The sequence below is a fragment of the Kryptolebias marmoratus genome, linkage group LG23 (genome assembly GCF_001649575.2).
Source record: "Kryptolebias marmoratus isolate JLee-2015 linkage group LG23, ASM164957v2, whole genome shotgun sequence".
In the NCBI taxonomy this organism is placed as follows: domain Eukaryota; kingdom Metazoa; phylum Chordata; class Actinopteri; order Cyprinodontiformes; family Rivulidae; genus Kryptolebias; species Kryptolebias marmoratus.
Window position 1 is genome coordinate 5443170 of NC_051452.1, and position 10293 is coordinate 5453462.

At 47.5% G+C, this 10293-nt stretch overlaps 1 protein-coding gene and 1 long non-coding RNA gene across 9 annotated transcripts in view; one reads left to right on the top strand and one right to left on the bottom strand.

Moving 5' to 3' along the window:
- The window catches only part of kynu (kynureninase), a 9572-nt gene extending 7282 nt beyond the window's left edge, over window positions 1-2290 (top strand). For all 5 annotated transcript variants that reach the window (XM_017431782.3, XM_037973797.1, XM_025009488.2 and 2 more), the window contains 8 exons: window positions 463-537; window positions 611-757; window positions 837-935; window positions 1018-1091; window positions 1526-1578; window positions 1657-1742; window positions 1819-2049; window positions 2127-2290. In XM_017431782.3, coding sequence (XP_017287271.1) covers window positions 463-537; window positions 611-757; window positions 837-935; window positions 1018-1091; window positions 1526-1578; window positions 1657-1742; window positions 1819-2049; window positions 2127-2243 — 882 coding nt within the window. In that variant the 3' untranslated portion in view covers window positions 2244-2290. The remainder of the gene's footprint in view (window positions 1-462; window positions 538-610; window positions 758-836; window positions 936-1017; window positions 1092-1525; window positions 1579-1656; window positions 1743-1818; window positions 2050-2126) is intronic.
- Window positions 1093-10293, bottom strand: part of LOC108245113 — a 293441-nt gene continuing 284240 nt past the window's right edge. For 2 of the 4 annotated variants that reach the window (XR_003039888.2, XR_005232717.1), the window contains 3 exons: window positions 4623-4812; window positions 4074-4159; window positions 1093-2239 (listed from right to left, as the gene is read on the bottom strand). This is a non-coding gene — a long non-coding RNA (uncharacterized LOC108245113). The remainder of the gene's footprint in view (window positions 2240-4073; window positions 4160-4622; window positions 4813-10293) is intronic. The other 2 variants (XR_005232716.1, XR_005232718.1) reach the window with 2 other exon arrangements.

The following is a 10293-nucleotide window of genomic DNA, read 5'->3' on the forward strand; positions in this document are numbered from 1 at the left end:
GGTGGATGAGATTCGTCCGGAGTTCCTTAAGGCTCTGGATGTTGTAGGGTTGTGTTGGTTAACGCGACTCTGCAATATCGCGTGGACATCGGGGACAGTTCCTCTGGATTGGCAGACCGGGGTGGTGGTCCACTTATTCAAAAAGGGGGACCGGAGGGTGTGTTCCAACTACAGAGGGATCACACTCTTAAGCCTCCCTGGTAAGGTCTATTCAGGGGTTCTGGAGAGGAGGGTCCTTGAGGGTGCATGGGAGTTCGCCCAACCAGTCTACATGTGTTTTGAGGACTTGGAGAAGGCGTTCGACCGTGAGAGGGAAGTCTGGGTCTCCCTGCTTAGGCTGCTGCCCCCGGCGACCCGACCCCGGATAGGAGGAAGAAGATGGATGTTCCTCCTGGAGGCTCAGAGGCTTAAATCTGCTCCAACAGATCCAACTTCCCTTCTTCTTCTTCTCTGTGTCCGCAGTACGCCGTCGAGTCTCAGATCCGCCTGCGAGGACTGGACCCTCAGCTCAGCATGCTGCTGCTGGCTCCCAGACCGGTACCGTCCAGAACAAAGATGGCTGCAGGCGAGTTTCTGCCTCAGACGGTGACTCTGCTTCCTGTCTGTCCAGGGAGAAGACACCCTGAGGACTGAGGACATCCTGGAGGTGATTCAGAAGGAGGGGGACAGCATCGCCGTGGTGATGTTCAGCGGTGTTCAATATTACACCGGCCAGCTGTTCGACATGCACGCCATCACCGAGGCAGGACACAAACAGGTGCTTTTACAGCTCCCGACCTTCAGACTCCCACAGAACACCATTCAGATCTCTCACATTCTCTCCGTTTGGCTCCCAGGGTTGTTTCGTCGGGTTCGACTGCGCCCACGCAGCGGGGAACGTGGAGCTGAAGCTGCACGACTGGGGCGTCGACTTCGCCTGCTGGTGCTCCTACAAGGTTCGCCAAAACGAGCGGGAAGCCGAAAATGAGCAGAACGTGAGACAGGAGAGACGTTTAATGACACCTCGTGTTTTTACAGTACCTGAACTCAGGAGCCGGTGGGATTGCTGGAGCGTTCGTTCACGAAAAACATAAAGACACCATCAAGCCAACGTAAGTGACACGAGTCCAACAGCAGCATTTATTTTATAAAACATTCAGGGATGGAAATAAGAACAGGACAGGCTGAATTACAACAAAATCTTTGTTTGGTTTCAAATGGAGTTCACTCTGAGACTGAAAACAGGAAACTGAATGTAAACAAGTCACAGAAGTGATTTAAAAGTGCAGGAAGAGTTTCTTTAAGCTGCGTTCAAGGCCGGAGAAAAGCTGGGACATCTGAGCCTCGCTGGGTCACAGGACAGGACGCGTTTCTGAGTTTCCTAAATTTCAACAAACATTTTGTGACTTAACAGCTGAGAGAAATGTTCCTGCATTTTAAAATCTGGAGCGTGGAGAAAGTCCAGGCAGCACGTACCTTAGTGAAACATGAAACCCTGGGACGAGCTGCTTTTGTGCCTGTTTGATAATAAAACATGTCTCCTCAGGCTGCTGGGATGGTGGGGTCACGACCTGAAGACGCGCTTCCAGATGACCAACAGTACGGAGCGTCTGTCTGCTGCCATCTTGTGGTCAGGCTGAGTAGAGCGGCTCATCTCTGATTCTTTCCTGTTTCCAGTGCTGGACCTGCAGCCAGGAGTGAGCGGTTTCAGGCTGTCGAACCAGCCCATTCTTCTCGTCTGCTCCCTGCAGGCCAGCTTAGAGGTGAAACAACCCGACCTTCAGGGGATTTCTCTGCCTGCTTGTTTCTAACAGCTCGATTTTGAATCTCCTGCTCCAGGTGTTTAAGACGACCAGCATGCAGGCGCTGCGCAGGAAGTCCCTCCTCCTGACCGGCTACCTGGAGCACCTGATCCAACACTTCTACACCGAGGACCCGTCGCAGCCTGGCAGGCCGCACGTCCTCATCATCACGCCGTCAGACCCCCAGCAGAGAGGCTGCCAGCTGTCGCTCTCCTTCTCCGTCCCCATCCGGAGGGTCTACGAGGAGCTGCAGAGGAGGGGCGTCGTGGTGAGTGTCTCACTTTGACGGGAGCCGGTGTCTCCAGGACAGAATGAGAGGATGACTCGTCGTTTCCTGTTGCTCAGTGTGACATGAGGGAGCCCAGCGTGCTGCGGGTCGCTCCGGTGCCGCTCTACAACTCCTTCAGAGACGTCCATCGGTTCGTGGAGGTGCTGGGAGAGGCGCTGGCCACGAGCAGCTGAAGGACGACAGGTGGATGAAAACAAATAAATGTTGGAAACAGAAAACATCACGGATATTCACTTCTTCTTCTTCAGGGTGTTGGCACAATGACTAATGCCTTAATTATAAAACAGATTTAAATATGTGGTAAGATGTTTCAGGGCAGCATTTCTGTCAGTAAACTTCAAAATAAGATCTACGTCGAACTGAGTTGGAGCTGAACGTTCTTCACGGCGCTTGGAGGAAGGCTGTCATCTCACCGATTTATCTGCTGAAATATTAACAAACATGAGGTGTTTGGCTGAACTGATCAATCCGATAATCAAACTAAACTGCAAGTAAGACACTGACAGCAGCAAACAGGAAAACTCAGCTTTCAGTCCAGTTTACTCCAGCAGTTCTGCTGATAGAGATGTGGGCATGCACTCAACGTCAACAAATCGACAGAAAGCCTGGTGGAAGCTCGAGTTAACTCGATTAACTCTGTGAAATCAGACAGGAGGAGAAGCTGCTGGTAAATTCACCACCTGGGTTTAACTAAGCAAACAGGTACGAGCCTCCTGCTGGATAATTACTGCACGGGTGATCATGTTTCAGCAACAAGTCATTTAACCCCAGCTGGTGCGATGAGTTGCTTCTCATGTGGAAAGACATCCTGCGGTCAAAGAAGGGTCAAAGCTTTGGCATCAAGCAGAGAAAACATCTAAGGAGACTTCAGAAACCGCTAAAACTGGGCTAAGAACTGTCCAACATGTTCGAGGGAGGGAGGGAGAAAAACACCCTGAATGATCGTGATCGGCGATCACTTAAACGTTTGGTGAAATCAAATCAAAGAAAAACAACAGGAGAACTCTGCGCTGCGTTTAACAGTGAAAGTCAGAGTATTTCCACACCCACAATGCAAAGGGAACTCAAGGGACTGAACAGCTGTGTAGCCTGAAGAAAACCACTAATCAGTGAGGCTAAATGGAAAAAAGGCTTCAATTTGCTCAGGAGCATAGAGATTGGGCTCTGGAGCAATGGAAGAAGGTCATGTGGTCTGATGAGTCCAGATTGACCCTGTTCCATCAGGGTAAGAAGAGAGGCAGGTGAAGTGTGGCCTACTGTACCAGCCTGTGGGGGCAGTGCTATGATCTGGGGTCAGCAACAGTATGTGCTCAAAGAAACAAGGTCAAAGGTCAGCTGACTACCTGAACAGTTATCACCCTCTCTACGACACTGTTAGGAGTCACAGCAGCACATTCAGTAGCAGAAATGCACCACTGAGCGCCACAGGAGGTTGTTCCTACCAGTGGCCATCAAACTCTGTAACTCTGCCCGAAACACGTGAACCTATTACACCGCTGCTATTTCTTTTAATTCTTTAGAATATTTCTTGAACGGCTGCAGCTGGATTAATTGCAATTCCCCCCCGGGGATCATTAAAGTATTCTGATTCTGACTATACGGAATGACCAGGTTATCCCATCAATGGATGGAATAACAGACACATTCCAAGATGACAATGCCAGGATTCATCAGGGAGTGAGAGAGTCCAGCCCTGTGTCTTGGGGACGTGCTGGAGAAGGTCAGACTCCACCATCATCAATGCAGAGTCTCGGTGAAAAATAAACGCAACACTGGATGGAAATAAACCTGGTGACACTGCAGAAGCTTATGGAAACGCTGCCACAGGGAAGGTGTGTTGGAATCAAAGCTAAAGGTGTTTTTCTGGCCAGGCAGTGTATCAGAACGAACCGATCCGACGTGTTTTTAGTCTCTTCGGCTGTTTCTGTAGGTAAACTCTGATATTTCTTTAGGGACCTGGAAGGATTTCTGAAACCTGCTGGGAATCAAACAGGTAAACTCACCTGAGACTGACGGCAGACACGTCTCTGAGCTCAGCACCTGAAGACTCAGGAGGACTGAGGAGACAGCTGAGACCTGCAGGAGGGACCTGGATGGAGACAAGAAGACGTCTGTGAGGACAGAGGACAGGGGACAGGAGCAGCATCTCTACAGGGACAGGAATCAGAACGAGTTCCTTTTTGTCTCGTTGAACGTTGCAGTAAAACCAGGCAGCGTTCGGATGGACACCCTCGAACCAGCTCCACCTGAGCCCCCCCCCCCCCCCCCCCCCCCCCCCCCCCCCCCGGTGCTCCTCTGACCAATTAACACCGACTTTATTCCTCCGAAGGTTTCTGCTCCGTCACCCTGACGGATGTCTGCTCCGCTCCGGCTCATAATTGGAGACTCGAAATGCAGAATCTGAAGAAACGAACCTTCTTTAGACTAACGAGCAGCTGGGGGGGCAGAATTAACATGTGTCAGCTTTCTTTAGGGGGGGGCTGAGGTGAGAATAAATAATGAAGGAGAGGCTGGTTCAGATTACTGTCAGAAGAGTAACTTTAACAGCTAACCTGGTAGTAGTGGCTGAGAGTCCTCAGCTTCCCTCCAGCCTGAGGCGGCGGGCGATATGCATTCATTCCTTAAAGCTTTTTATTGTTGTTGACTTCAGCAGGAGTAGCTGATTGTGTCTCTGCTGAGTCCGTTTGTTTGTTTGTCTCTCTGTGGCAGCCGATCAGAAACTTGTGGGGCTCGTTCTGGATTCTGATGAATAAATGAAGACAGACGACATTAAACATTCAGTCCATCTCAGAGAAATAAAAACATTTTTATTTCTTTATTGGACTCCAGATGTCCTCACTTCAACACAAGGACTTTATTACCCGTCTGTCCTTCAGTCTGTCTGTCTCTGCCTGTCTAAATCTGTCTGTCTCCCCGTCTGTCTCTCTGTCTGTCTCTGTCTCTCTCTCTGTCTCTCTGTCATTCAGCAAAGATCAGATTTGGATGAAATGTCGGAGTTGAAACAAAGACAACAGATTAAATTCTGGTTCTGATCCAGATTCTGATCCGGGTCCCTCCGAGGCCTCGGCGGAGGTTTTAGGTTTCTGTTCTCTGAGCTGCAGAACCAACCAGAACCGAGCCCTGACCCGGTTCTCCTCCCTGGAGTAATAATTCACTCATTCACTTCGTGTTTGGGGTTTCGTTATGAAGGAATGAGGCCGCAGGACGGGGCTCTCTGATTGGACGGCTGGCAGCAGGTAACAGGTGGAGGTGTGGAAGGAACCTCTCAGCTCCATCAGAGACAAAATGGCGATGAGTTCCATTTTAACGACCCTTCAGAACCTTCAAAGGAAAGAATAATTCACGACAAATTAAGTGTTTTGATGTTTCATGTGTTGCTTTCCAGCTAATTATGGAGACGTCTCGTTTGTCAGACAGGCCCCGCCCCCCTCAGACGGAGGAGGCGGTGGCTCAAACACTTCCTGTTGTAATGATGGGGGGGCGGGGCTGACCTCCAAGGGGCTCAGGAGGAGAACCGGCAGCAGAAACTGGATCAAGGAGAGGAATGCATATCGCCCGCCGCAGTGAGGAGGACTCTCAGCTACTACCAGCCTCACCCTGAGGACCTGAGTCAGAAACTGACCGAGACGTCCGCAAGCTCAGAGACGTTGCTGCTGGACCAGGACAATCAGGTGGGACCAGGTGAGACCTGCTGAGACCTGCAGCAGGTCTCCTGATCCAGCAGGTCTCCTGGTGTCCACCCCCTCCAGTTTGTTTTCTGGTTTCATTCGATAAGATCTAAAGAAGTCTCGAGGTTCTGCGACTCCACGAGTCACGGAGAACGTCTCTCAGCTGCTCTGCCTGCCCGAGGGACACGAGACTTTGTTCCCTCATTGTGTCTTAAAGACTCGGACCTGCTGCGGCTCCAGTTTCCACTTCCTGTTTGAGACGCTTCGTCTGTTTGAAGAACCCCGACGAGACAAAGCCGAGCTGACAGAGGTCGAGTGTGTGTGTGTGTGTGTGTGACGGTCCGGTCAGGTCAGAGTATCCTGAAGACACTGTCAGCCAGGATTGATTTCCTTTCCCCCGATCTGTGGGAGCCTTCCTGTAACGCAGCTGACTCCCCCTCCCAGTTGCGTTACCTTGTCGTTCTGCGACACGGATCAGAAGGAAGACGAGCTGAAAATAGCCGAACGGCGACCTTGAACTCCTCGACGGCCAGGAGGAGGAGGAGGAGGAGAGAGGCAGATTACTGAAGCCAATTATTGAGTCGAAGTGAAAAGTAAAACAAAGGTTTGATTAAAAACTAAGAGCTGAACGAAGACAGAACAAATCTAACATTCAGGAAGTTCAGGAAAAGGATTAAAAATGAAGGTAGACTAGCAGGTCAAAGGTTAAAGCCTCGTCTCGTCTGGAAAGAAGAGTGGGCCAGAACTCCTCCACAACCACGAGAGTTCTGCTGCTGGAGGAGGTTCTGGTTTTGTTGGGTCAGGAACTGGAACCAATGAAAGTTCTGATTCTGTCCTGGGCGGAGCCTAATCAGGCCGCTGAAGCTGACCAATCAGAAAACTCAGGAATGACTCTCAGCTACTACCACACCAAACCTCACCTCCATTAACGAACAGATGACTGACTTCTGGCTGTGGCGGCCATCTTGAATCCGGTCGGTTTCTTTCAATGAATCTGTCTTTTGGTTCAGGAGATATTTTACTGACAGACGATCAGATCAGGAACCAGAAGCAGCTGCTAGAAAATTTAAAAAATGTCTAAAAATATGATTTGTTCTTCAGGAGGGATAAAAATAGAAAAACATCTGAAATAAATCAAATCTGATCTAACCTCTGCAGAAACATTTCCACCAAGCAGCCACTAGAGGGCAGAACAACACCAGGAAACACCTCTGAGTCACACAGGCCCGCCGTGACCTTTGACCCCGAGCTGAGAGGATCTGAGGGTCAGAGAAGCTGAAAAACCAGATTAAAAACCTTCTAACGTCTCGTCGTTCTGCCCCGAGTGTCTACTCTTTGTTTAAAACTAAACTTTTATCAAACAAACATTTTATTTAAAGTTTAAAACACTGAAAATAAAGCACCAAAAACAAAAAGAATTTTTTTTTTAGTTTTTGACGAATAAAATCAAACAATTTGCAAATTGTTTGATTTTATTCGTTGAACGTTCTCGACCCGAAAGAAAACAAACAATAAATATAAATAATAATAATCTGTTGTTTCTGTTCCTTTAGGTTTAAACCCAGAGAAATAATTCAGACAGGATTCAATCTGAACTAAAGTCACATCAGCATCCTCCTCTTCCTCACACACACACACCAGATACAGAGGGTCAGACTGAAGGCCGGTGTTCCTCAGGGCTGCAGAACGAACCAAAGAGCTCTGATAGGAGAGGAGTGTGTGTGTGTGTGTGTGTGGAACACCACCTGAGCCGATTCAGTCGTTCTGTTTTCTTGCAGATTTATGATAACATGTTTTTGATGATTTTTTATTTTAAACAAAGTTTTATTTACATTTACATTTTAAAACTAAATTAAATTAATAAATGTTTTTTTTTATATTTTCTGTATTCTTTGTAAAAGTTAAAGATTTATAAATTGTTCTTAAATGATAAATTATAACTAAACTGTTTGAACAAAAACAACAAATTTAAGTATTTCTGCCTGAATTTGTGGAACAAAAACTAATTTAAAATGTTTTAAACTGATTTATTATTATTTTATTGCTCAGTTTAAATATATATTGAATGTTTTTTAAAAAACCTGTTTTAAAATTTTAATCTTCAGAAATCACTAAAATGATTTAATGTTTTAAATTTAAACAAATTATATTTGAAATAAAAAGAATAAACTGGTTTAAGGTTTAAGGAATCAAATTTTATTTTAAACGTTTTAAACTTTTACAGCTGAATAAAAAAAATTAAGCTTTTTTAGATTTAAACATTTAAATGATTTGAAACATTTAAATCATTTAAATGTTTAAATCTAAAAAAGTTTAATTTTTATAATCTGCAATTTTTTTTATTTAAATCAGAAAAGCTTCTAAAAATGTAAAAATGTAACTTTAAGGTTTATTTGTTCAAATTATACTGATAAACATTAAGCTATAATTTTAATCTTAAATGTTGCATTTATTAAAAACTTTAGGGTTAATAGTTCTGTCTCTGTCAGAGGTCAAAGGTCAAACTGAGGTTTTATTTACAGGTGAAGTTTTTGGTTTGATTCAGTGAAAAAAACCTGAAGGAGCAGCTCTGTGTGTCCTCCTCCTCCTCCATCTCCCTCCCTCCTCCTCCTCCATCTCCTCTCTCCTCCTCCATCTCCCTCCCTCCTCCTCCTCCATCTCCTCTCTCCTCCTCCATCTCCCTCCCTCCTCCTCCTCCTCCTCCATCTCCTCTCTCCTCCTCCATCTCCCTCCCTCCTCCTCCTCCTCCTCCATCTCCTCTCTCCTCCTCCATCTCCCTCTCTCCTCCTCCTCCTCCTCCTAGTTTCTGGCTCCAGTAACTTTGGTCCGTTTCTTGATTTCTGGAATAATTAGTTTCAAAGCCTCGGCTGCAGATATCCCCTCGCTCCTCTTCCTCCCCTCGCTCCTCTTCCTCCTCTTCTTGTTTTTGGTTTGCGTGTCATTAAGAATTCACAGAAAGAGACGGGCAGATTTGCAGTCGTTCAGCAGGAGGACCAAGTCTTTGTACCTGTGTGGTCCTCTCTGACAGGAGGAGGAGGAGGATGAAGGAGTCGCCTCGCGGCCCGCAGACTTTCTGTTCGCTCATATTTACTCCTGATGAGTATCCATGTTCCCTCCCGTCTGTTTGCGTCCGAGCGGCGCGGAGCCGGAGGTTTCAGGAAGTGTTTCTGTTTCAAACTCACAACAAACGAGCTGCTGACACAAACACAAAGGTTTTCAAATCTTCAAAAATCTGAATTCAAAAATGAAAGCTTTTTATATGTCACTGAGGAAGAATATTTCAACCTGAAGATGAAGATCTAAAACGTGCAGCTCAGTCAGGAGAGGTGACCTTTGACCTTCAGCCGCCGTATGTCACTCAAGAGAAACGCTGCAAATAATTCATGGAAATCAATGAAACTTCCGTGAAACTAAACCCGACAGAACCAGGTCCAGGTGGAACCATCAGAACCTCCTGCTGCCCTGTCTGAGGCTTATTTTTCAGTCTGTTTCTGCCTGCCCACAGGTGAGCTGTTACTAGGTGAACTCCTCAGGTGTGCCTGGAAGGAAACTCTCCTCATAAATTAAATTATTTCTCCTCAAACGGACAGATTTGTTTTTTTTGTCTCATTTTTATAAACCGAGTGAAGTTTATCTCCTTTCTCTGAAAGCAGAGTTCTTCTCAGAGTTTTCAGCTCTTCGGCATCGAACCACCGAGCAGCAGCAGGCGGATGGGAACTCGAACCCTCGCCGTTTCCTCTCGTTCTGACCCATTCCAAGTCTCTCCTAACCCGGGAGTTCGGGGCTGTTTGACGCTCGGTGATGCGGCGGCGTCCTGCAGGCTCTTCTTTGAGGGGGAGATCTCTCCGAAGGAATGCCGCTCGTTCCTGGCGTCCGGCAGCCGGAGGGAAGGGGAGACTGTCAGGAAGAATATCTTCCCGTTCCTCCGGTTGAGCTCCTGAAACTCAGAGTTTTTAGTTTTTTTGGCAGTTTGGTAAACTGAGGGGAAAAAGAGGCGGCAGCTTCTTGACCTTCAGCCATGTTTGTGCTGTCAGCTGGCCTGAAACATGGCTGCATGAGGAAGAGGAGGAGGAAGGATAGTGAGATCTCCACTGACCCCCCCCCACGCTCAGCCGCTGAGGAAGACAACAGCCCGACTCTTCCTCAACGGAGTCCACGGTTAAAACCTGGAAGCTTGTTGATGTTTTTTGTGTTTTTTGTTGGGATTCTCCTCATTACTGCCACCTGCAGGCCACCAGGAGAACTGCGTCAAACCACCTCTGAGCCAGAACCTTCCTGGTTTCTTTACAGTGGTTCTGATCCGGAGCGACCACATTTGACAGACTCCAGACCTCGAGGATCCACGGTCCTGGGAGTTGAGGTGTTTCTGCTCCAACTCACCAGATTCAGATGGTTCCATCAGCTCCTCACCCAATCATCAGGTTCTCCAGAAACATGTCCATTTAAAGCAGAAACATCTGGAACCTGCAGCCGAGGAACGGAGCGTGACCCGAGGGTGAGAGGAACGTGTGGAGGAAAGAAACGAGGCGTGGATGAAGACTTCTGCACAGGGCCG